Source organism: Kogia breviceps, chromosome X, assembly GCF_026419965.1.
Source record: "Kogia breviceps isolate mKogBre1 chromosome X, mKogBre1 haplotype 1, whole genome shotgun sequence".
Lineage (NCBI taxonomy): Eukaryota > Metazoa > Chordata > Mammalia > Artiodactyla > Physeteridae > Kogia > Kogia breviceps.
The window spans coordinates 123,341,352-123,369,046 of record NC_081330.1 but is presented as its reverse complement, the minus strand read 5'-3'; the positions used below and the strand labels follow the sequence as shown (position 1 = coordinate 123,369,046).

General features: G+C 40.3%; 1 protein-coding gene across 3 annotated transcripts in view; it reads left to right on the top strand.

Moving 5' to 3' along the window:
* The window catches only part of GLRA2 (glycine receptor alpha 2), a 187,361-nt gene that overhangs the window by 122,621 nt on the left and 37,045 nt on the right, over positions 1 to 27,695 (top strand). For all 3 annotated transcript variants that reach the window (XM_059050859.2, XM_059050858.2, XM_067024024.1), the window contains one exon: positions 24,733 to 24,882. In XM_059050859.2, coding sequence (XP_058906842.1) covers positions 24,733 to 24,882 — 150 coding nt within the window. The remainder of the gene's footprint in view (positions 1 to 24,732; positions 24,883 to 27,695) is intronic.

The following is a 27,695-nucleotide window of genomic DNA, read 5'->3' as shown; positions in this document are numbered from 1 at the left end:
AAAATTCAACTTAGGAGTCTACCCTCTATGTAGCTTTCCCTTCTCTCCCCCTCATCAGGTAAAAATACTATAACAAAAATGACATAATTCCCATTTTAAATTCTTATTCTATGTCAGGCTCTGTGCTTAGTGCTATACTTACATAACCCTTATAAAGTTAGGCTGCCTCCTGGCCAAGCAATAAAAAGGTTGTATTTCAAGTCCTACGCTGTAAAATTAAATTGTAGTTTTAGTCTTTACTGCACCCCCTAAAAACTCCAGAAGGAGAATTACATTCGTAACACAGAGCAACACTTCTTAGAATCCTTCTCTCCCTCCTTCCCCACCCCCATGCACCCCATGCACCCCTATGCACCCTCCAGCCTACAAAGCAGTGCATGAGAGCTGCCTCCAGAACCCAACTCTTCCGAACTTCTAAAACTCTCCCCCTGAAATCCATCCCAGTATTGCTTTTGTTCTCTTTCCCCCTCCCTCCTAATCATGGAGTTACCAACCAACGTGACCGTGAGAAACACTGCAGGTACAGCAGGTTAGCACAGATGTTCGTTAGACACCAATATTCGCTGGCATTGGATATACATGTATGGAGTTAATAGAAGGTCCTGGCTAGAGATACAAATTTCATTGATTGTAATGAAATGAAAAGCTCATAGCATTTGTTTCTTTTATTAGACTATAAATTCTTTGATGGCAGGATCCTGTCTCATTCTTTTTTTTTTTTTATCTCTAGCCCTTAATATGGTGCCGGGAGCACAGTGGATAACATTGTATTTTACTGATGTTCAAAAATGCTACAGGAATGAATGAATGAATGGACAAATACTTTCATGAGACTGATTTACACACTTTGGGAAAGGAGCATTTTCCATCTGTGGAAGAAAAAAACCTCAAATTGCCTCATTTACCTTTAATGATATTTAGGAGGGCATGTTCAAGTAGGTGCCATGGTAAAGGATCAAATATGACCTTCAAACTTGGCAGTATACTGTCATTCCCATTATTTTAGTTGTAATGAGATAATAAATACATTGGCAGTCCTAGTTCTTGTTATTCTTGATGTAAGAGAATGGCTCATATTGATCAAAGAAAAGTTGTCCGTTTCTGGACAAGCTGGATGATCAGAGAAGTTGAATTCCAAAACAAAAAAGCGCAGAAAAATGAATCCATCTGGGAAAAACTCTGTAGTTGAAAAGTATGCCAAGAGAAAAATAATACATTCTAGGAAGTATTTAGCTCTGCTAAAACTTAATTTTAAAATAGAAAAGACTTATCGATATCATCCAATCTAAGAATTAAGTACATTTTCAGAGATTACTAATAATTTTTGAGCTGAATAATATTAAGTCTATGATTTATTAAAATTTGCAACTCTGTGCAAATAAACGTAATAGTAATATAAATAGTTTATCACTTTTAATTTCCATATCATATCTGAGAAAGGGGGTAGGTAGAAGGAAATGAAGTGCCAGGACATCTGGGATTTATCATTTTCCTGGATACTCGCTAGTTTGTCACTATAAGTCCATTTGCTGACTTGTTATAAATGAGAGAGAATTATACATTCTAAGATCTATCTCTTTAACATTCATGAAGCAGAACAAAACATACACTCGTGCATGCATACACACACACACACACACGCACACACACACACACACGCACACACACGCACACAGACACTCACTCACACACAAAGACCTATTAATGAAAATTCATGATCAACAAGACAATTTTACTTAAAGGGACAGATTTAACTTGATTTCAGAGTTCCAGAAAGCTCAGCTCAGATTTTTTCACATTTACTTCAAATTAAATATTACTGCACAGAAAGATGAACAACACAATTCACTTAAACTAACTCAGTTTCAAACCTGTATTTTAGATGTGAATAATAATTTAAAAATAGAGAAATTATCCTGGTAAGAATTTCAGGCACCAAGCAAAATATATATGAATGTTCAGGCTTTAGGTGTTTAGTTTTACCTGATTAATAAAAATATTTAATTTTCTGAACAGGTAATGCATTTGCATGAATACCCGTATAAGGTAATAAAAAAGTCTCCCCTGACCCCATCTTCCACAGGCACAGGTCCTAAGTTTGTATCCCTCTCAACAGGTCAACATTTCATCTTTTTATCAGGAAAACATTATAGTTACAAATGTAACCCATAACAGGATTAAAACTTAAATGATATTGTACCATCCTACACAAGTCCATGGAATGTTTTTTCATTTGTTCAAATCAACTTTTGCATTCTTACATATTTCCTTTTAAGTTTACTCAAATATTTTATTCTTTTTCTGTTGCAAATATTTTTATTGTATATGAATAAAAGTTTTTTTATTTCTATATATTAATTTCATACTTTGCTACCTTACTGAATTATCTTAATTCTTGTGGACTTGCCAGTTGATTCTCTTGGGTTTTCCAGGTAGATTGTTCTGTCATTCACAAGTAGTTAGATTACCAACACCTTTACAATTTTTATACCTCTAGTTAAGTTCTTCTGCCTAAATCCTTTAATGTCAACCTCTAGTACAACGTTGCATGATAATGGTAATGTTGGCATCCCAGTTTTGTTCCTAATACTAGTTGTAATTCTACCAGTGTTTCCCCATTAAACATAGTTTTTGCATACATATTTTCCAAAAATTAATATTATTAAATATTTTATTAAGAAGTTATGTTGAATTTTACAAATATCTGTTTAGCATATCAGTAGATGACCTTATAGTTTTTCATATTAGATTTCACAGGTCCAGATGGTTTCACAGAGGACTTCTAGTATACCTTGAAAGAGTAAATAATTCTCATCTGTTTTGTCTATTGCAGAACCTAGTGTATGAAAGAAAAACTTCTAAATCATAAAGCAAACCTAACAGTGATGCCAAAATTCCCCAAAAAGATTACACACACGCGCGTGCGCGCGCACAGAAATGAAAGATAACTGCAGACGAGTCTTTCTTAGGAAAATGGACACAATAATTCTGTGTGGCAAACAATTCAGTAAGACATTAAAAATAATAAGTTATGACCAAGTGGGATTTTTATTCAAGAATGCAATAATTTGCTATTAGAAAATCTAATACTAAAATACTTCATATTAACTTATCATATGGTTATCTATATGCTGAAGAATGCAGCCCTTGAAGAAATGTCTCTATTTCTTCCAGGGAAATGGTCTACTTGATTTTTAAAAAAAATTTCTTCTGGGGGGCTTCCCTGGTGTCGCAGTGGCTGAGAGTTCGCCTGCCGATGCAGGGGACACGGGTTCGTGCCCCGGTCCGGGAAGATCCCACGTGCCGCGGAGCGGCTGGGCCCATGAGCCGTGGCCGCTGAGCCTGCGCGTCCGGAGCCTGTGCTCCACAACGGGAGAGGTCACAACAGTGAGAGGCCCGCGTATTGGGGGGGAAAAAAAAAAAAAAAAATTTCTTCTGGGATCACTTTCAATAAATCGTATTTTTCTACAATATTGCCCATTCCTTCCAGGTTTTGAAATATATATGTTTAAGTTGAACTAAGTAGTCTCTTATGAGTCTTAATTTTCTTCCTGTTTAATTAATATAAAAATTCTGAGTACAGGTCTAGTTATGTCTTACAAATTGTAATACATAGCTTTATCACAAGTTTCTAGATACTACGCAGGTTCAGTTTGTATTTCCTCTTTGATTTAAGGATTATGAGAAATTCCTTTTTCCTCCAGAAAGAAAGGATTTTTTATTTTCTGAGCTTTGTTGTTCTTGTTATTTCTAGTTTTGCAATATTATCATGAGGAAATGTATGCTGTACTATTTCCAATTTTTGCAATTTATTCAGATCATCTATGTAGTCTAATACTTGGTTGATTTTGGTGAATATTCTGCGGGTGTTTACAAAGAAGCCATATTCTTTAGGGAGTTCAGAAAATGTCAGTTAGATCTTCCTCATTAATTACAGTATGAGGTCTTCCATTTGTGCTCACTTCAAGTCTCAACTTACTAGACATGCTTTCAAACCAGGTACACCCTAAGCCCAGATAAGCTCTTTGCCTATCTGCTCCTCTAGAACCTGTACTTCCTGCTATTTTAACAATTCTTGCACTGTATTATAATTGCTTATTTACTTGTCAATGGGCATTCAAGGTCCTTAAGAACAGAGAGCATGTGTTGTTCACTGTTGTATTCTCAGGACCCAACAGCTCTTGGCACACAGAAGGGCCTCATAATCATTTGTTGAATGAATGGATGAATATTTCCATAACTTTCCCTTCTTTAGAATTCCTCTTAGAGAAAGAGACTGGAGAGAGGGGGTGAGACACTGGGAAGAAAATATTAAGGATAGACTGGAGGTGTCTGGCAAGTAGGTAGTCTTCCAAACAAGTCCTATGATTCCCATCCAGACATTGGCGGTCTACCATATTGGTACTCAGATGTGGTCAGTAGCCCAAGTGAACCAGGAGAAATGGCAAAGCGGTCAGTGTTTATCACCAGCATTTTCTACATCCCTTATTCTGTACCCTGCCCCAGAAGAAGCCACTAATCTCATATCACTGCTCTGGTTCCAACATTCAGAAACTTCCTCAGTCCTTTTTTTCCCTTCTGCAATAGAAATTCCAGGCAATTAGGCCAGTCTAAGTTGAGTACTGGTTTTATTAAAGTAATTTGCTATGAGTTGTGACTGACTCTATCAACTTAATTTTTCAAGACATATGTTCATCCCCAAATGGGAGCCTGCTAATCTGTATCTTGAGTTAGTGGCTACTTATCTCTTCTGAATACCCCCTCCCCCACCATGCTTAATTATGCTTGCAAAATGCATGGAATCCACATGGTTTAAAGCAGGCAGACATATACAATCTTCCCCCTTTCCTTGCCTTTCCTCATCTGAAAAATGAGGGAATTTGATTAGTTGATCTAGAAAGTTGTCTCAGCTCTAAATTTCTATGATTAGTATTCTGTCATCTACCCTTTGCACACTACTCTAAATAGATTCAATCACCACTGGAGAATTAGCAAGGACAACCAGGCAAATACTGAACTCAAAAGATCCTCAAATTAGGGGAGGGGGTCATATAGTCAGTCTCTGACCATCCACAGCACTGCTGCATGGCAAAAATCATCTTAACAGTGAATAAGACAGAAATCTGTTATCAATTATCAAAGACAAATAAAAGAATGGGGAGGGGTCTAAGTGAACATCTGGTTCAAACCCTTTCCAGAGGCATAAATTTCCTGGAAATAGATCTTGTAGGAAGCATTCTGGTTCATCAAATATTCCAATTAATGGTTAGATCTAAGACACTAGGAAATAAAATGCTGAAAGAATTACAATACAATAAAAATATTTCAAGTGTTAAAACTAGAATGAATATGTGACGTTACAGTGGAAATAAGATTAGACCAAGAATCCTGTTCCAGGTCTAGCTTTGTTCTTTTTTTTTTTTTTTAACATCTTTATCGGAGTATAATTGCTTTACAATGGTGTGTTAGTTTCTGCTGTATAACAAAGTGAATCAGCTATATGTATACATATATCCCCATATCCCCTCCCTCTTGCGTCTCCCTCCCACCCTCCCTATCCCACCCCTCTAGGTGGACAAAGCACCAAGCTGATCTCCCTGTGCTATGCAGCTGCTTCCCACTAGCTATCTATTTTACATTTGGTAGTGTATATATATCTATGCCACTCTTTCACTTTGTCCCAGCTTACCCTTCCCCCTCCCCGTGTCCTCATGTCCATTCTCTACATCTGCGTCTTTATTCCTGTCCTGCCCCTAGGTTCTTCAGAACCAATTTTTTGTTGTTGTTGTTGTTTAGATTCCATATATATATATGTTAGCATATGGTATTTGTTTTTCTCTTTCTGACTTACTTCACTCTGTATGACATTCTCTAGGTCCGTCCACCTCACTAAAAATAACCCAATTTTGTTTCTTTTTTTTTTATGGCCGAATAATTTAGCTTTGTTCTTAACTGGTTTTTTGACATTAGGAAAATCTCTCAAGCTCTCTGAATTCAGTATCTGCATAACTATAGTATGTGGAGACAGAATGAATTATACATTGAAATATTTTTGAAAGATCAATGTACCCTACACAACATACATAATACTAATTGTTCATAATGACAACATGCCTCAGAATGTTAGAGAAAATTGGGCAAAGTTATGCAAATTTATTATTTTCATACTGTTACTCATAAACGAAATGCCTTCAATATTACCACCGTGAGTCATAATATTGGATAAAGCTCAACCAAAGTTTATAGAAAAGATCAAATCCAATTATGAATTATAAAAACATCAATGATTCTCTAAATAGCATTTGAGAGAATATAGTTTGCATCCCGTCTATCTAAAATTCCACAGGAATAATTTTTCTCAGTTCTCAGAAAATTCGGTTTGGGATTTAAAGGTAAAATCGAGCCATTTCAGGCCAAAGGGTAATTTTAAAACAAGACCAGTAGCAGGAAAATTAGCCCTCAGTGATAGCACTGATTTCAAGATACAGCAGGTGCTCGAAATCTCTTAAGTGCTTCCATCCAGAAAGAAGTCACACGAGACTGACTCCCACATTTAACTTTAATGAAGATCCTAAATTGGATGAAACTATTAATTAATCTAACTAATTTACAGTACTCAAGGCATTGACTCTAATGGCAGGAGGTGAGTCCAAGGGGTCAACTCCACCATGGTGATGAGAGCTGACGTGTTTGAGCATTTGCAAGGTACCGGGCCCAGTTCTAAGCACTACACACTTGTTATTTCACGTGTATCTCAATCTTTACACCAAATATATGAGATGGGCTTCATTATCGTCCCCATTTTTCAGCTGAGAAATCTGAGGCACAGAGAGATTAAGTATCTTGCCCAAAGTGTACAGCTAGGAAGAGGCAAGACCTGATTTGGACCCTCAAAGTCCAACACTGGTGCTAATGGATTTTACCACCACGCCAACCCAGGATTGCTAGAGTACATGGCCATCATCTATTTTCTTGTCTTTCTTTACCTCTATAAAGCAGGTTTCTGAAAGGAAGGAACCAAATGTTAATTATCTTTGTGTATCTCTCAGCAGCGCATACATGGGGAACAGTTTACAATCATTTGTTGACTGACTGCTAAAAATATGCAAATCATTTTGGGACCCTATATCTGTATTGGAAACACAAAATGGAGAGAGAATGTAGGTAGTTCCAGAAATAAAAACCCTACAGTGGAACGTTTTGGATTATGAACTAACCAGTTTTATTTTCTATGTTAACCAAAATATAGAGAAAATTTATTAATTCAGACTGCCTTGGATAGTGGTTACTTTGAATTATAATATATGATTAGATCAGGAGTTCATTAAAAAAATGTTCTGTATAGGGCTAGGTGGTAAATATATTAGGCTTTTTGGGCTGTAAGATCCCTGTTGTAGCTACTCAACTCTACCACTTTAAGTAGAGAATAAGAGAGTCACAGACAATATGTAAAAGAATGGGCATGGCTTTATTTACAATGGAAGGTAGCAAGACTGATTTAACCCATGGGCAATAGTTGGCCGACCCCTGGACTCCAGCATAGGTAAACTGATTTTCAATAGCTACTTGACACATGTTTAAGTAGGGATCTTATTTGAATGAATAGATTTAAAAATATATTATGGTTCTTGTTCTCTGATACTGATTATCCTCACAGATCTCTTACAAGTTTTCTTAATTAAACTTTCCTCTTTAAAAAGTCCAAAAATAAATCATCAAATCTTACCAAATTCTAGATTCATGAGGCCCAAAGTAAACAACTTATCTCTTCTCTCTCCTAAAGACACCATATATGAGTTATCTACCGTTGCCTGACAAGTTCCCATCCGCCCCAATTCAGTGGCTTAAACAACATTTTAATCTCACAGTTTCTATGCGTCAGGAATCCAGGCACAACTGAGCTGAGACCTCTGTTTCAGGGTCTCTCAGGAGGCTAAAATCAAGGTGTAAGCTGGGACTGCAGTCTCACATGAAGGCCCAACTAGAAAAGGATCCACTTTCAAGCTCACTCAAGTAGTTGTTGGCAAGATTCAGTTCCTCCTGGGCTGTTGGACTGAGGCCTCAGTCCCTCACTGACTTTTGACCGAACGCCACACTCAGCTCCTTGCCAGGCAAACCTCTCCACCGAGGCAAGCAGTGAGGAGAGCCAGAGAGGATGCCAGCAAGAAAGAAAGCGCAAGCAAGACAGAACTCCATCTTTTATAACCTCATCATGAAAGTAACCTCCCTTCACTTTTGCCATATTGCATGTTAGAAGCAAGTTGCCAGGTCCAGCCCACAGTCCAGTGGAGGGGGTTACCCAAGAATATGAATACCGGGAGGCAAGAATAACTGGGGTCCACTTTAGAAGGCTGCCTACCACACGCTAGTAAAACAAAGTCTTTATTGGTCTTCTAGTGTAATGCTATTAACATTAAAAAAAAAATTTTTTATACAGCAGGTTCTTATTAGTTATCTATTTTTACATATTAGTGTATATATGTCAATCCCAATCTCCCAATTCATCCCACCACGAGCCCCTGCTATTAACATTTTTAATTGATGTCCTGTCAACAGGAATGTCTGGCTGTTAGCACAACTGAGGCCACGTTGGGCCCTTACAGTTTCTCGTGTCCTTTCGCTGACCCTACCCAGGACTGTACTGTGCAGTAAAGCCCTTCTCTGTCAGGGGCTTTGTAGCTAATAGATATTGTTTAATAATCATTAGGACCAGGTGGCCTCTATGCTCTATTAGTCCCCAAATAATGATGAAAATCTTTTCTGACTTACTCCCAGTACTCACTAGACTAGTTACCCATTCATGAATTTTGACTTAGGAATGCAAGTCCTATTTCCAAACACCTACCCTCATACCCTAGGTTAACTATAAAATTGTCCCAGTGGCCCCTTGGCCGGGTGGAGTGCAGCTGCAAATGCTTCTGGATCGTTGTCTGCCTGATCCTGATCCCACCCTGTGAGTAGGTTCCCCTATAATAAACTGATTCATTAATAATATGGAGCTGCCTCCCTCATTTTTCGGTTTCAAGATGCCTTCTCAGGTGGGTGGGCACTTTTCGTTCCCTCCGTTCTCCGACAAGGAGTAATTTGTAGCTTCATAATAGCTATATCCTTTTAGGCTCAAAATATAAATGTGATTCAATCTTCCTAACAAACTTCAAACCTAGTATGGAACAGTTTCTATGATGTTTCTACAAATAAGCTGCTCTCGTTATTTCCCTGACCCAAGGAGCGTTGGTATATGCGGGATGACTCTTGCATAGTATTAGACTGGAAATTAGTTTCTGTTGCAGTTACACAATTATAATTTTGTCAATTTAAAATTAGATGTGGGGCTTCCCTGGTGGTGCAGTAGTTGAGAGTCCGCCTGCCGATGCAGGGGATACGGGTTCGTGCCCCTGTCCGGGAAGATCCCACATGCCGCGGAGCGGCTGGGCCCATGAGCCACGGCCGCTGAGCCTGCGCGTCCGGAGCCTGTGCTCCGCAACGGGAGAGGCCACAGCAGTGAGAGGCCCGCATACAGAAAAAAAAAAAAAAATTAGATGTGCAGAGCAAAAAGGGAAGTAATGGGTGTTAAATGACAGGGGTAATATAGATCCCAAATTGATTTGATGCTTACTTCTCCAGACTAGTTTTTGAACTGTGCTGACACTCCATTCTCACTGATGACAAGGAAACCAGCCAGATACAGGGCTTTTGTCAATAGGAAAGGAATTTTCAGGAGGACCTGTAGTTGGTTGCTATCCTGGTTCTAAACAGTGCATGATGTGACAGGTATCACGTTTGTGTCAGCCTTCCCTGATCTAATTTTAGGTTTGGGCCATTTGCTTCAGTAAAGTACAGACCCCATAACAAGTATTTGGATGCAGATAGTTCATTTGGGAGGGGGCCTCAGGAAGGACAAGTGAGAGAGTATGGAGTGTAAACAAGGAAAGGAGAAAAGCCAATGAAGTCTATTACTGAGCCAGTTACCATGGACGGCAAGTATGGTTCAATCCTGCTGGGGATCCTCTGAGAAACCATACAGAATTCTTATCAGATTTATCCCTCCAAGTAACCGGAAATCCGGCGTCTTTATCCACTAACTCCCATCCCTCTATGGTTGAGAGGCGTCCCCCTGGAGTGTTCTAAGCTTCCTTGTATGCAAGTTGAGAAAGTTATTAAGGTGCCAAAACCAAAACAACAACAAAAAGCAACTCTCAGGCAGAAAAGCAGCAAAGTTCAGGAGCTTTAGGTGAGTTGCTGATGATTTACAGGAGACTTTCTCACTAAACTTGCTGGTGAATTTGCAGTACATCTGCTACACACAGTCTTATGCAGGTAAATGTCTTCATCAATACAATTTGTTTCTAAGCAAGGAATTCACCATTTTAGGCAGGTGCTGCCTGGCACACGGAGGTGCTCAATGAATACGCATTACTGGATGACACTGAAGGTTGTTAAGAAGGCACAGCAGAGAGCCAGAAGGCCACTTCTTGTACTCACGGCCCTGAGCACCTTGAGATTGGGACCCCATCCTGCTACTGACTTAGTTTCCTCCCTCATCACTTTCTCTTTCCCTTGAGTTATAGATTTTCAGAAACCTTAGAGATGATCATCCAACCCTTTTATATTTCCAAGAAGGAAACTGAGGCCCAGAAGGGTGAAATGACGTGGCCACCTTTGCAAAGTCAGCCAGTGGCAAAGCCAAGACCCACATCCCTGGCATCTTCTCACTGCTCTCTCCATCACAGCCCTGCCTCCTTTTCTTAGCTTCTGTAATGCTACAGGATTGATTTCCATCAAGGGACTGGGATTCATCTAAACTCTCGGAAGCAGATATATGCAACCGCTGCATTAGAAATTGAGGTGCTCAATAAGCCCAACCCAAATCTTTCCACATTCACAATTTATCTTTTGTTCTTTTTTTAGCAGTCTGTACATTTCCATATTGAAATATAGAAATGCCTCCTGATAGCTCGGCCTTTCTAATTTCTTCAAAGAGCTTGCTTATCTCTTTGTGTCATTTTATTCAAGAGGCTGTAGGATTTCTTTTTAATTAAGAACAGATTCCTGCAGGCTCATATCTAGTGCAAATAAGTAGCTAATTATTAGTGGGTGGTTTGTGCTTCTGCTTTTTGTGGTGAGGAGAAAGGCATGGAACTGACTTGCATTAAAATGCTGCTCAGCTACAGGAAATGGACACAGTGGAGGCCAGCTCTTGGGTAATTTACAGTAACAAAAAGTGAGATCACCAGCCCAGCCAGAGGCTCTTGTACCACATTAATTCCAGGCCTCTGATTGACCTGGAGCTCTTTTCCTTGTTTTCTTCTCCCCACATGTAACCTTGAACACGATGGGGGCCTGGAATTTTTCCATTTCAGGTTCACTCGGGATGCTATGAGAGACAGTCGGATGCTCCTGATTCACTTCAGGAGCTTGAGGTTGCCATGCCCCAGGCATCAGTGCCCAGGGTCTCAGGCCAAGGAGGGAAGGTTTCTATCAAGGTGGCTCCCGCAGAGCCCTCCTCACTGACCTGCTGCCTGCACTATGAGCTAACATTAAAGTGCAGAGCTGAAGCTAAACCAGGCCACAGGCCAGGGTGTGGGTGGTAAAGCTACTCGGCTACCACTGACTGCCATTCAAAAGATATTAATATCTCTGTTGTGAAACACTCTTGCCCTCCACCAAAGGAGCGCCCGTCCTCCGGCCCAGGCTGTGGCATCCCAGGGCTCAGAGGATTCAGGTGCGTTGCAGGGAAGCTCAGCACCCGCGGAAGCCTCTTTGTGCCCCAGAGTCATCACAGGATCCCAGGTGCCCTTGAGGAAATGGCTTCTCTATCACTACAGGTTGGAATGGGCTTCCAAGCCTGCCACCCTTTGTCGTCCGGGATCGTCCATTGCTCACCTATCTCACCAATCCCACCGAGCATCTCAGAAGTCCGCTTGCGTCAGAAGTCCGCCATCGTGATTGCTCTGCGGTGACGAAGAGCCCGCACATACCCAGCAATGGCCTGCCCGCTCACTCTGCTAAGGTTCAGGGTTTCACAAATGGTCGGGGGGTAGAGATTTGGCCCGTGCTGCCTTCCTGATCTGGCCTCCTCATGCTACTCCAGGGAGCACAGCCGATTTGGAAATCATAAGGCAATGAGCCCAGTCTAGGAGGTGGCGACCGCTGAGCTTCTCCAGATCTCCCCTCCCACCCAGCCCCCTCTCGGGGGGCAGCAGATGCAGGGCAGGAGGAAACCACTGGCACCGCCACAAGCCCCAGCCGCCACCCCAAGGCCCTTCCCTCAACCTCGGTCAGAGAGCGACACTGGACAGTGTTTATGAAACTTTCCTCCTCTCCTTCCTTGTTCGTAAGAATGAAATTTGAACCTGCGATGAGGTGGGTGGGGGAGTAAATAAAGAAGTGGAAACAGCACCCATGGCTGAGAAAGCAAATGAAGGACAGTGTGGCTCTCTCTCATTTTTCAACGTTTCTTTTCATAGTAGCTCCATGGCTGCAGGTGTGACCGTGCTGTCTCGAGCTCGCCCAGCCCGCTGCCTGCACTCTCTCACCTCTTTCACATCAGATGTTGTCATCTGGTGAAACCACAGCCTGTGAGTAATTCTGCCGACTCACTCCCTGGAGACGGTTTCCCTCAGGGGTCAGGGAGCCAGAACAGCACGGAGGGTGGAGTCAAGCCACAGGAGATGTGAAGAGCGGCTTACCCACTCTTCTGCCCTGTGATCTTGGTAAAGTTAAAGAGTAACCTCAGTTTTCTTATCTATATCACAGAGACAACTCCTAGAGTTCTGTGGTTGAAAGCTTTTCACTGAGGACGGTGATGGGAGTTTGTTGTTTTGCTTTCGTAACAGCACATCGCAGCCCCCCTGACATATAGGAGTGCTCGCTACAGCGAGGTGCCATGTTATGTGAACTTAGCTTGCGTGAGTTTGAAATAGGGCAATATAAAAATACTAATAAAGTCTTAATGCATGCACAGAACATGAAATACAACAAATTCTACTTTTTATGTATTCCTCTAGGGAAAATTTCCTTGAATTATGCAAGCTATGAATTATGTAATATCTTCAAGAGCTCATTCCTGGCAAACCAATGTGACTGAGGGTCCACAATCTGCCAAATAAGTGTTAAGATTTACCGAAAGTGTCTTATGCAATCCTTCAATGACCCCATGACACTGGAATCTTTGGATCATTTCCTTCCTTCTCCCGTCTTCATATTCTCCGATTCTCTCTCTCTCTCTCTCTCTCTCTCTCTCTCTCTCTCTCTCTCTCTCTCTCTCACACACACACACACACACACACACACACACACACACACTGACTACACAGATATCTATTAAGTGGAGCATCACCTCATTATCCACCAAAAGCCTTTGGTTGCCTTTCCAAAACTGGTATCATCCAACTGGCTCTTTTCTTCATCGTGGTTGTTCTTACACTGTTGGGCAATTTGCTCCTGACTTCCAACTCCCTCCTCATTCCTGCCCTTGCCTAAGAAGCAATATACTGCACTGCCTTTGTCGTTGAAGGTGCAGCCGCCGGAAGTAGACTATGGAAGGAAACAGTATTCCTGTCCATCAGCTAAGAATATGGTGAGACGTGTGGCAGACGCAGCACGGGGAAGAGGTCCCACCAGTCCTGCTCCCTCACCTTGCCTCCCTCCCCCACACACCTATATTTGCAGAAAGCTGAGCCCTGGGGCTGCCTTTCTCTAGGGTGTCCCTATGATGCCTCTAACAGTGGCTAGCAGTCACCTAGGATTATTCGTGCATTCTGGGGCTGGCAGTCCTACCCTTCTCTTACCTCTCCACTCACAAAACTCACACGGAGAGAGTGCTTTGGCAAGCAACTTTGAACAGTTTCCTGACCACCATAATGGAGAGAAATTTATTCATCTTAAGAAATAATATCAGCTAACTAGACCTGTGTGCCACCCAATACCCAAATTATTTGGTCCTTGAGGTTGTTCGGGTCCTTTCCTGATGAAAGCTTTGTGATCTAAGGAATGCCGTTGGTAACTAGTTGGCTCCTGCAGGTACCGGGCTTGGAGGCACTGCCACCCAATGGCTCTTTTTACAAACAGCACCCTCACAAGAGTTGTGTTTATTCAGTACTCTACCCCGAACCCAGCAGGAGGGTAAGACATGGAGAGAGAATGGGGTGCGGTGGTTACACTGGGACAGGCCAGGTAGTCAGTGCTGCCACCATCCTTCTCTTCCAAGGAAATCTGATTTTCCTGCCGTTAAACAGCAGATGTGAGCTCTTTAATTAGGCAATAAAAATGCCACCTTGGCAGTGAAATTGTAAAGATAAAATTGTACAACACCATGAATCTTTGGCACGAGGATTAATTCGACTGCTTATATTTTTTCTGATGATATTTTTACCATGACTGAACGTAGGTAAGAGACAAAACAGAAGTCAAAGCCAGAATTCTCATTTCCACCTTTGTTGATTACTACCTGTATAAGATTTAGACATGCATTTAATAAACTCATTTTTCTCCCCCATAAAATGAGGATGGAGAGAGTGGTGGTGTACTTCATAGCACTCAATAAAAGACGAATTGATTGGAGCTACCAAAGGCTCTGTCCCATGTAATGGAAGCACAAGTCAGGCTACTGTGACCAACGGGTATCCATTTCAACAGCTGCATTAATCAGGGTTAATTAAAATTTTTCCTTGTAAATTGGATAAAAAGAAACTGTACTGTACAGAGCAGAAAAGCTTCTACTCTGGTTTAGCAGTGGTTTGTATGTATACTCTGAGAATAAATAAACACTGACTCAAGCAGGGGGGTGTGAGACATCATTCCACTTAAAGCAAGAAAAATATCTTAGTATTTTGAGATTGTCCTATAAATTCCATTTTGTCTCTTTTCTATTAAAAAAATACTTGGTTTATCACAGTCATTTGCGATTCTTCTCTACTGTAGAGAACTTCTCTTCATACGTGTTGATACCCATCCTCCTTGACTGGCTGCTAGAGGAATGTCTCAGCTCTCTGGGGGTCAGCCTAGGCGCTGGGAATGTGGATATATTTTAGTTGGCACATTGTCAAATGGGAGTGCCTTGCCCATGAGGGATGGAGAGGGCACCCAAGCTGTAAGGACATTCAGGCAATCCTTATACAATGACGAGCCACTCTTCTATGATGGGGATAAACACTGGGTAGAAAATGGCCGAACACATGAACAACTGGCTTCATGACGCAGGAAATGGTGTAGTCTTTGAATGTAGATAAAACAAATTATGGGACTAAAGTAAATAAATTCATGGTTTGATTTTCCATTTTGAAACTGATCTCAGCATATAATTAATGAAAAAATTTCCTCATGAAAAACTGCCAAGGTTTTCAAAAATACCTAGATAGTGTTGAAAAAGAAAAAAAACACGAATGAAAAGTATCTCTAAGAAATGTCAACATGATGCCAAGGTAACTGAGTAATGAGCTAAACTCCACCAACTAACTGATCTGTTCAAATATCAGATAAATGTTTATTTAGTGCCACAAAAACCTGAACAACTTGAGTGGCTCTACTGTTTCACCAGATATGTTTGTAAACTACAGGAATCGTAAATTCAACAGAATAACTATTCTTCTTTCCCTTAGTGAAAATAAATCTAGAGTAATCTTAATATCATCAGCTATTGGCTTTAAAAGATGTGAGATAAATGTTTTCCCTTTAGTGATTGTGAAAGGAATTTGAATTTATATGTAGCTTGAATAACTTGTCAGTCAACAGAAACTATGGGGCATTTACTCAATGCACAAAGACTTGTTCTGGGGGGTATAGATAGATACAAAAGACATCCTGGGTCTTTATCCTCCAAGCATCCTATACTTTAACTGGGCAGATAAAACATGCAAACATGAAGCAAACACTCAACTGTCTGATCCTAACTATCAGTGCGTTACAAATCCTAAAGATGGGTAAGACCACTGTGGGCTAGAATAGGCAGAGAAAGCATCACTCTGGAGATGGGGATTGAGCTACTCCTTGAGGAATTACCTGGAAATACATAAGCAGAGAAAGCAGGAAAAGGGAGGGAGAATTTCTATGCTGGGAGAAGAGTGTAAACCGAGATTTCTCAGCCTTAATACTATTAACATTTGGGGCTGGATAATTCTTTGTCACGGGGGCTGTCTTATGTATGCATTGTTGGGCTTTTAGCAGTATCCCTGGCCTCTACTCACTAGAAGCCTGTGGCCAAACCTCCATCCCCAGGTGGGACAACCAAAACCACCTTCAGACATTGCCAAGTGTCCTCTCATGGCAACATCAGCCCCAGGTGAGGACCACTGAACCAGGCATGGATAGCTGGGTTGGGGGCGGGTGCTTTCTCTATCTCAGAGCTTATCAATCTCAGAATTATTGACATTTCAGGCTGGATAACTATTCACTGTGGGGACTGTCCTGTGCTTTATAGGATGTTTAGCAGCATCCCTGACCTCAACCAACTAGACATGAGTAGCACCTCCCCCTGGTTGTGACAACCAAAACTATCTCCAGACATTGCCAAACGTCTCCCGTGGTGCAAAATCACACCCATCTGAGAATGACTTGGATTCTCAGTAGGAATGGACTGGGCTTCCTCAGGGTAAGTAGAACTGCTTAAACAAAGCACAAGGTTCATGTTAGGAAAGAATGGAATATGACTGAATAACTAGGATGGACACACGCTGTATGAGATCTTGGATACTAGAGTCTACACTAGGCAGCCACAGTAGTTCTTAAGCAGATGTGTTGCAAAATGAATTGGTGTTTAAATTTAATCTGGCAGAAGCAAAAGGATAAAGTGCCACGAGGAGGAACTGGGTACAGGGTGATCAGTTAGGAAGTTGTTATAATAACCAGGTGTAAGCGTTGATGGCCAGGATTGCGGTGACATCTTTGGAATGCAGAGAAAAGGGTAAACCTAAGAGTGCTTTGCAGAAGTCAATGTTGAGCTTTTGCAACAGATTGAATAATAGAGGTGAAGGCAAAGAAAGAACTAATGGTGAAACTAGTGTTGCTGGTGGGAAGCAAGATTCAAATGAAGTGAATGGGAAGGAGGGGCATTTAATGATTTTGCTTTTGCAAATCCTGACTGTGGGCCTTTTTATATATTTTTTGGCCATGCTGCACGGCATTGTGGGATCTTAGTTTCCAGACCAGGGATCAGACCCATGCCCCCTGCAGTGGAAGTGCGGGCTCCTAACCACTGGACCGCTAGGGAATTTCCCAGGCCTTTTATTTTTTTAATTTATTTTTTTAAATTTATTTTATTTATTTATTTTTGGCTGTATCAGGTCTTAGTTGCGGCATATGGGATCTCCGTTGTGGTACGGGATCTTTCATTGTGGCACGTGGGTTTTCTCTTCTCTAGTTGTGGCACGCAGGCTCCGGGGTACGTGGGCTCTGTATTTGTGGCACACGGGCTTACTACCTGCTGTTTAACGCCAGGAAAATCAGATTTTCTTGGAAGAGAAGGATGGTGGTAGCACTGACTACCTGGCCTGTCCCAGTGTAACCTGTTGCCCCGCGGCACATGGGATCTTAGTTCCCTGACCAGGGATGGAACCACCCACATCCCCTGCATTGTAAGGCGGATTCTTTACCACTGGACCACCAGGGTAATACCACCACCCCACACCCCACCCCCATCCACCCCACCCCTACCCCCCCAACGCCCCCCCCTCCACACTGGGCCTTTTATAATTAGCACAAGAATGCTGGTGAGAGGTCAGGAGGTCATCCCATACTGAGTGATGGGTTTGGGAGCCTTGGAAACACAAAATCCTGAAATCTCCATGGCTTAAAACAATAAAAATTTATTTCTCACTCACTTTACATTCCACTGTGAAGTGAGTGGCCCTGCGTCTTTTAGGGATCCAGGCTTCTTCCATCTTATGGCACTGCCATCTTAGATGAGTGACACCCAAGGTGGCTGCAGAAAGCTTAAGTCCTAATGACCTCTTGGGAGATTTTAGAGGCCCTGAAGCAGTGTATATTACTTCTGCCCACATTCCACTGGGGATCCAGCTGAACTGGAAAATCTAGTTTACTGGTGTCCCAGGAAGAGGAAATGGGATTTACAAGAACTTGGCCAATGTCTGCTATGGGAGACACACACACACACACACACACACACACACACACACACATACACACACAGAGAGAGAGAAACTATAGGAGTGGATGCATTTACTGAGGACCTGAAGATACAGGGAAAATTGAAGAGGAAAGAGTTCAAGGACCACAGATAAGAAATTGAAGAAGATTCAGCAAAGTATTCAGAGATGTTGTTAGAAAGCTTGGAAGAGAACTGACCCTGTGTCGCGTTGAGAGTGTCAGGAGAGAAGGTAAATTTCTATATGGAGGGAAAATGTCTCCTTTTGCTAAGACTCTTGCTTTTGAGACAAAGAAATTCAAGCTAATTGGAAAAGGACTTATATATCTATACCCCACCACAAAACCATAATTAGCTACCTCTGCAAGCAGCCTGAGACCCAGATGCCTCTGCCTGGCCGTTGTGCTGGCCCAGCCTGCCTGTCCATACCCCAGCATGCACTTCCCCCGTACCCAGCACATGCCAGTCACTGGCCTGTTGACCATGCTCAAGCCCACCTATTCTCTCCCATCTTCATAGTTTTGCTTTCATAGCTTCTTCCACCCATCAAAGCCCTGGCTTTCCTCAAGCCCTAAGTCAAATGCCATGCCATCCAGGAACGAAGCCTCTTCTGATTTTCCCTGTCGACACTGAACTCCCCATCTTCCAGCCACCTTTTGGTTTTTCCTCTACTTTGGCACATGAGACCACCTGCTTGGTATCAGTTTTATGTTCACTTGACTGTCTCCCTCACTAGACCGTGGTTTTCTCAAGCATCAAACAGGGCCACCAAGCTTTACATCCCCAGGACAAACCAGACAACACTGCAGTCTATGTCAGGGGCTGGCAAACATTTTCTGTAAAGGGTCACATGGTATTTTAGGGTTTCCGGAACGTATGGTCTCTGTCACAACTACTCAGCTGTACCATTTTACTGTAAAAGCTGCCGTGGACAATATATAAATGAATGAGTATGGCTGTGTTCCAATAAAACTATTTATAAAACGTGGTGGGGCAGATTCGATTCATAGGTCCTAATTTGCTGCTCCCTGACCTATGTGAATGATGCTTTCTGGAGCACAGTATGAACAGGTTCCCCTGGAGTATCATCTGGGGAGACCTGGGAAGAATCAATGTGCATCTTAGTTATTCTTGTATCTTCTGCCCCACCTCCCACCAGCACCTACTACAGTGCCTTCCACATAGTAGGCCCTCAGTGTTTATGTTTCTGAATTAAGTATACCTGGAAAGATAACACTAAATGAATCATACTAGCATTTTGAGAGCTTCATTAATTTGAAAACTATTTTGCAAGATTGCAGTAACGTAGTTCAGGAAGGGCTCATGTAAGCCCAGGAATCATAAAAATAATGTGACAGGAAAAAATGTGAGGTAAAAACATGTAAGGATTAGCAGCCAAAGGGAGAGAATCTGACATCAGAGCTGGATAGAAGTAACTAAAAGGCATTTCAACCCTGAGAGACCAGCACTGAAGGACATCCCATCATATGTAATAGATGTCTCACAACACCACCTACATCTGTGTGAATAATGCAGTTAATACCAGCACTTCAATGCTAGAAAGATAATCATGATTTGGAGGAAACTCGGAGACCAACCAAAATGATTAAGAGACTGAAAGGATTCGTTTATGAGCAGCTTATAAAGGAAGCCAAATACGTGCCTGGCCTGCTGATGGCTAGAAGGAGAGGGGGGAAAGGTTTACAAATGACTGAGTGCTGTAAACACTAGCAAGGGGAGGAATGATGGTGAGTTGTACTGGACTTAGCTTTTGGTATGGACATCTATCAGGCATTGACAAATTCTTCTCATTATTAGGTCTTAAAACATTCAAAGTCCATCTGAATAATATATATCCGGAATGCTGTGATTGGTAATGTTCTATTATTACAGGAGAATACGACTGCTCCAAAACAGCAAATACAAGAAAATTATTGCTTATTAAGGAAAGAAACATTCCAGGAATGCTTGGTGAGCTGAGAGAATTTAAATGCACTAATAGTCCACTCTCAGAAATATCCAATATGTGCAATTGTGGGTAATGTTATATAGTAAAGAATTGTTGAAGTTAAAGTACAAAAATGGAAAGATAGCCAGGTATTTCCTTCATTCCTTCCTTCTGTCATTCAATCATCCATTTATCCATCCATCCCACATATCTAATGTTTACTCACTATTTGCCAGGTCCTGGGCTGGTGATACAAAGAGTAATACTACACAGGACCTTTCTTAGAGAAAAAAAAAAAAAGTTTACAGTCTAGTGAGTCTAGTGGTGGGGTCAGGGAAGCTGCTGGACTGAAAAAGAACAGACAGGCTCAATAGAGAGTCATAAGGGAGCAAGGAAAAGTGGCCCCCAACCCAGATGAAACAAAAGTAGGAAGGTTAGGGATGCTTCCCAGAGGAGCTGGTATCCAAGCCAAGTCATGAAGGATTCTGAGTCATCTGTTAATCAGAAAGACTGAGAATAAGCATCCCAGGTGCTATACCACTTTGTCACAACCTATGTGGGACTGACAAGTAGTTCAGATTGATGGAGACAAATAGTGTAAGGCAGGTGGTAACCTTAAAAATAATAATTGGAATATATTAGGACTGTGGGCAATTTTTATTTTCCTTGTTGATTTTTCTTTCTCTTCCAAGATTTTTCTATTAACAAAATCACACCCTTATGTAGTCAAATAATTGCAAACATTTATATAGCACTTACTCTGTGCCAAACACTATTCTAAGCACTTTGCATACATTAAGTGATTTTATCCACATAACTCTATGAAATAGCTACTATTATTTTCCTTTATACAGATAAGGAGAGGAAGCACAGACAGGTTAAACAATTTGGCAAAGTTAGAGTCAAGAACAGAGCAGTGTTTCTTACTTCAGGCATCTCATTCTAGAGTCTCTGCTTTTACATCCTCTATGCTCCAACTAACTTTCTAAGTCAGGGGCATATTTGCTTAGCATTTACTCCCATAATCCCAGTCTAAAAATTGACCTAACAAATAATCAGAGATACAGTTAAATATTTGGGGGGGGGGAGAATATTCATAGCTCCCAAATTTATAGTAGCATAAAATGAAACTAAAAATCACCTAAATATCCTATCATACAGAATGATTAATGATGGTATAGACAATTATACAAGCACTGGAAATTATGATTTAGAAGAAAGTTAAATTACATGGGAAATGCTCACTATAAAGGTCAAAGGGAAATGCAAGATACAAAAGGTATAATCCTAGTAGTATGTTTGTGTGTGTCCAGAAACGAGATTCACTAGTCAGACTGGGTTCCAATTCCAATCTTAGCTCTGCCACCTTTTAACTTTCTCACTTTGGGTAATAATTTAACCACTCTGTACCCCAGTTTCCTCACCAGAAAATGGGGGTAATACAGTTGTCACAATGGTTAGAAAATTAATATATGTAAAATGCATAAATTCTGGATGGCAAACACTCAGTGACAGCTATCAAAAAGCAGGAAACCCTACGTAAAAATTAGAACTAGACAGTACCCATTCACATAGGCAGTTGAATAAAGAATTGTTTGCAGTCTGTGGTCCAAAATGTTACAATTTCATCTAATTATTTTCCCCCTCATATTTTAAAAAATAATTGGAAGTTGAGTGAGATGAAGGGAACTTTGCATTGCAAGTAAAAAGTATTTGCTTTCAGAATCTGCTTTATCAAATAAGATGTACAAAGCACTCAACCAATCACTGAAGGGTCATAAAAGTTTCCTTTTTAACCAGATACCTTCCCAAGGCTATAGCCCTGATATTTTACTTTGGTTGAATATCTTGAATTGTGATAGTTTAAAACTATTTAACCTCAACACAATAAAAGCCATATATCACAAACCCACAGCTAACATCATACTCAACAGTGAAAAGCTGAAAGCATTTCCTCTAAGATCAGGAACAAGACAAGGATGCCCATTCTTGCCACTTTTATTCAACATGGTATTGGAAGTCCTAGCCACTGCAATCAGAAAATAAGAAATAAAAGGAATCCAAATTGGAAAAGAAGAAGTAAAACTGTCACTGTTTGCAGACGACATGATACTATACATAGAAAATCCTAAAGACGCGACCTGATATTACTAGAGCTCATCAATGAATTTGGTAAAATTGCTGCATAAAAAAATTAATATACAGAAATCTGTTGCATTTCTATACACTAACAACAAAATATCAGAAAGAGTAATTAAGGAAACAATCCCATTTATCATCACATGAAAAACAATGAAATACCCAGGAATAAACCTACCTAAGGAGGTAAAAGACCTATACTCAGAAAACTATAAAACACTGATAAAAGAAATTGAAGATGACACAAACAGATGTACAGATATACCACGTTCTTGGATTGGAAAAATTAATATTGCTAAAATGATGATACTACCCAAGGCAATCTACATATTCAATGAAATCCCTATCAAAATACCAACGGAATTTTTCAAAGAATGAGAATAATTGTAAAATTTGTATGGAAATACAAAAGACCCCGAATAGCCAAAACAATCTGGAGAAAGAACAGAGCTGAAGGAATCATTCTCCCTGACTTAGACTATACTACAAAGCTATAGTAAACAAAACAGTATGGTACTGGCACAAAAACAGACACACAGATCAATGGAACAGGATAGACAGCCCAGAAAAAAACCCACACATTTATGGTCCATTAATCTTCAAGAAAGGAGGCAAGAATATATAATGGAGAAAAGACAGTCTCTTTGATAAGTGGTGCTGGGAAAACTGGACAGTTATATGTAAAAGAATGAAATTAGAACACTCGCTTACACCATATACAATAATAAACTCAAAATGGATTAAAGACCTAAATATAAGATCAGAAACCATAAAAAACCTAGAGGAAAACATGGAAGGACACTGTTTGACATAAATCACATCAATATTTTTTTTGGATCTGTCTCCTAAAGCAAAGGAAATAAAAGCAAAAATAAACAAGTAGGACCTAATCAAACTTAAAAGTTTTTGCACAGCAAAGGAAATCATGAGCAAAATGAAAAGACAACCTATGGAATGGGAGAAAATAATTGCAAATGATATGATCAATAAGGGGTTAATATCCAAAATATATAAACAGCTTATACAACTCAACATCAAAAAAAAAAAACAAAAACAACTCGATTAAAAAAGTGGGCAGAAGACATGAATAGACATTTCTCCAAAGAGAAATGTTGGCCAATAGGCACATGAAAAGATGTTCAACATCGCTAATCATCAGGGAAATGCAAATCAAAACCACAGTAAGAATATGTATAACTGATTCACTTTGTTATAAAGCAGAAACTAACACACCATTGTAAAGCAATTATACTCCAATAAAGATGTTTTAAAAAAAAATACCACAGTAAGATATCACCTCACACCTGTCAGTAAGGCTACCATCAAAAAGAACACAGATAACAAATGTTGGCAAGGATGTGGAGAAAAGGGGTGCAGCCACTAGGGAAAACAGTATGGAGGTTTCTAAAAAAACTAAAAATAGAACTACCAGATGACCCAGCAATTTCACTCCTGGGTATATACCTGAAAAAAACAAAAACACTAATTCGAAAAGATACATGCACCCCAGTGTTCATAGCAGCATTATTTAGAATTGCCAAGATATGGAAGCAACCTAAGTGTCCATCAATAGATGTATGGATAAAGAAGATGTGCTGTGTATACACACACACACACACACACACACACACACACACACACAATGGAATGCTACTCAGCATAAAAAAGAAGTAAATTTTGCCATTTGCAACTAAGTCGGACAGAGAAAGACAAATACTGTATGATATCATTTATGTGTGGAATCTAAAAAATACAACAAACTAGTGACTATAACAAAAAAGAAGACTCACAGATATACAGAACAAACTAGTGGTTACCAGTGGGGCAAGGGAAGAAGGGGGGCAATTTAGGGGTAGGGGATTAAGAGGTAAAAACTATTATGTACAAAATAAGCTACAAGGATATATTGTACAACAAGGGGAATACAGCCAACATTTTAAAATAACTACAAATGGAGTACAACCTTTAAAAATTGTGAATCACTATATTATACACCTGTAACTTGTATAATATTGTATACTTCATAAAAAAAAAAGAAGAAACTTGTTTCTGCATCAGTTAGGATCAAAAGCTGAATGGAAATTACACATTGGTTGTTGAAGGACCCAAAGCCATATATAGTTTATTTCTCATCCAAGTTTTGGAATTATCTTAATGAGTTTTTAAATGGTAAGAAAAAATAGAAGGAAATGAGCAGTTTCAAGAGTAGCACCCACTGTTTTACATCAAAGTTTTTTCTTTCTTTTTTTTCATGAAGGCAATTCTTGTAGTCACCTTTGGAGCTGGTCTCAGGGATGAGGCTACTTGAGCAGGTGGGCTATACTGAGAGAAATGGAACAAGGGCCTGGGGCAGGGGGGCATGTAACTTTCACTGCTCTGCCCAGAATCTGCAAAGTGGGATGGAAAATGCTTAAGCACTTTCTTAAGGAAAGCCTAGAAAATAATCCTTGATGAATGGAAATGAGGTTATCCTGCTGCTCACACCATAAGGAACCTGGTTTCCCTGCAAGTTTTCACGGTGTCTCTGTCTCTCCCTCTCTCTCAGGTCTCCTACGTAAAAGCGATTGACATCTGGATGGCAGTGTGCCTTCTGTTTGTGTTTGCAGCCTTACTGGAATATGCAGCAGTGAACTTTGTCTCCAGGCAGCACAAGGAGTTTCTGCGGCTCCGGAGAAGGCAGAAGAGGCAGAATAAGGTACAGTTGACCCTGAGTGCAGACAAAGTCAGGGAGAGCTCGAGGTGGTTAACCAGGCAATGTAATTTAGAAAATAGAACAATACATAGTGAGCAAGAAGCTGAAGTTAATTTTTGTCCTGATTCATCCTACTATACTGAATTACTGCTCAGGTTAGTCCTTTAAAATTGGGACAGAGTTGTCACATTTAGCAAATAAAATTCATCGAGAGATGAATGGATAAAACAGATGTGGTGTATACACACACACATACACATACATACACACACACACACACACACACACACACACACACACACACACTGGAATATTACTCAGCCATAAAAAAGAATGGAATAATGCCATTTGGAACAACATGGATGGACCTAGAGATTATCACACTAAGTGAAATAAGTCAGCCAGAGAAAGACCAATATCATATGATGTCACTTATATGTGGAATCTAAAAAAAAATGATTTGAATGAACTTATTTACAAAACAGAAATAGACTCACAGACATAGAAAAAAAACCTATGGTTACCAAAGGGGAAAGAGGGGGGAGAGGGATAAATCAGGAGTTTGGGATTAACACATACACACTACTATATATAAAATAGATAACAAACAAGGACCTACTGTATAGCACAGAGAACTATATTCAATACCTTGTAATAACCTATAAGGGAAAAGAATGCGAAAAAGAATACACACACACACACACACACACATACATATACATATATATAACTGAATCACTTGGCTATACACCTGAAACTAACACATTGTAAATTGTAAATTTAAATTGTAAATTGTAATAAATAGTAAATAAATAGTAAATTGTAAATTTACTATACTTCAATTTTAAAAATATATAGGGCAGGGCTTCCCTGGTGGTGCAGTGGTTGAGAATCTGCCTGCTAATGCAGGGGATACGGGTTCGAGCCCTGGTCTGGGAAGATCCCACATGCCGCAGAGCGGCTGGGCCCGTGAGCCACAATTACTGAGCCTGCGCGTCTGGAGTCTGTGCTCCGTAACAAGAGAGGCCGCAATAGTGAGAGGCCCGCGCACTGCGATGAAGAGTGGCCCCCGCTTGCCACAACTAGGGAGAGCCCTCGCACAGAAACGAAGACCCAACACAGCCATAAATAAATAAAATTTAAAAAAAAAAAAATATATATATATATAGGGCACACAGTTAAGCCTGAATTTCAGATATGTAATAAATATTTAGTAAAAGTACATCTGAGATGTTGCATGGAACAGACTTATATTAATAAATTATTTGTTGTTTATCTGAAATTCAAATGTAACTGGGAGCCCTGTGTTTTATCTAGCAACTGTAATTGGAGATATATATTCCATTTGACAAAATTACTTTAAAATCCTGTTGTTTTCAACATTGATAATTTGTGTGCGTGTCTTTGCTCACAAGACTGCTTTGATTGACTTTTTTAACATCTTTATTGGAGTATAATTGCTTTACAATGGTGTGTTAGTTTCTGCTTTATAACAAAGTGAATCAGTTATACATATACACATGTTCCCATATCTCTTCCCTCTTGCATCTCCCTCCCTCACACCCTCCCTATCCCACCCCTCTAGGTGGTCACAAAGCACCGAGCTGATCTGCCTGTGCTATGCGGCTGCTTCCCACTAGCTATCTATTCTACATTTGGTAGTGTATATATGTCCATGCCACTCTCTCACTTTGTCACAGCCTACCCGTCCCCCTCCCCACATCATCAAGTCCATTCTCCACTAGGTCTGCGTCTCCATTCCCATCTTACCCCTAGGTTCTTCACGACTTTGTTTTTCTTAGATTCCATATATATGTGTTAGCATACGGTATTTGTTTTTCTCTTTCTGACTTACTTCACTCTGTATGACAGACTCTAGGTCCATCCACCTCACTACAAATAACTCAATTTAGTTTCTTTCTATGGCTGAGTAATATTCCACTGTATATATGTGACACATCTTCTTTAACCATTCATCTGATGATGGACACTTAGGTTGCTTCCATGTCCTGGCTATTGTAAATAGAACTGCAATGAACATTTTGATACATGACTCTTTTGGAATTATGGTTTTCTCAGGGTATATGCCCAGTAGTGGGATTGCTGGGTCATATGGTAGTTCTATTTGTAGTTTTTTGAGGAACCTCCATACTGTTCTCCATAGTGGCTGTATCAGTTTACATTCCCACCAGCAGTGCAAGAGGGTTCCCTTTTCTCCACACCCTCTCCAGCATTTATTGTTTCTACATTTTTTGATCATGGCCATTCTGACTGGTGTGAGATGATATCTCATTGTAGTTTTGATTTGCATTTCTCTAATGATTAACGATGTTGAGCATTCTTTCATGTGTTTGTTGGCAATCTGTATATCTTCTTTGGAGAAATGTTTATTTAGGTCTTCTGCCCACTTTTGGATTGGGTTGTTTGTCTTTTTGTTATTGAGCTGCATGAGCTGCTTGTAAATTTTGGAAATTAATCCTTTGTCAGTTGCTTCATTTGCAAATATTTTCTCCCATTCTGAAGGTTGACTTTTGGTCTTGTTTATGGTTTCCTTTGCTATGCAAAAGCTTTTAAGTTTTATTAGGTCCCATTTGTTTCTTTTTGTTTTTATTTCCATTTCTCTAGGAGATGGGTCAAAAAGGATCTTGCTGTGATTTATGTCATAGAGTGTTCTGCTTATGTTTTCCTCTAAGAGTTTGATAGTGTCTGGCCTTACATTTAGGTCTTTAATCCATTTTGAGCTTATTTTTGTGTATGGTGTTAGGGAGTGTTCTAACCTCATACTTTTACATGTACCTGTCCAGTTTTCCCAGCAC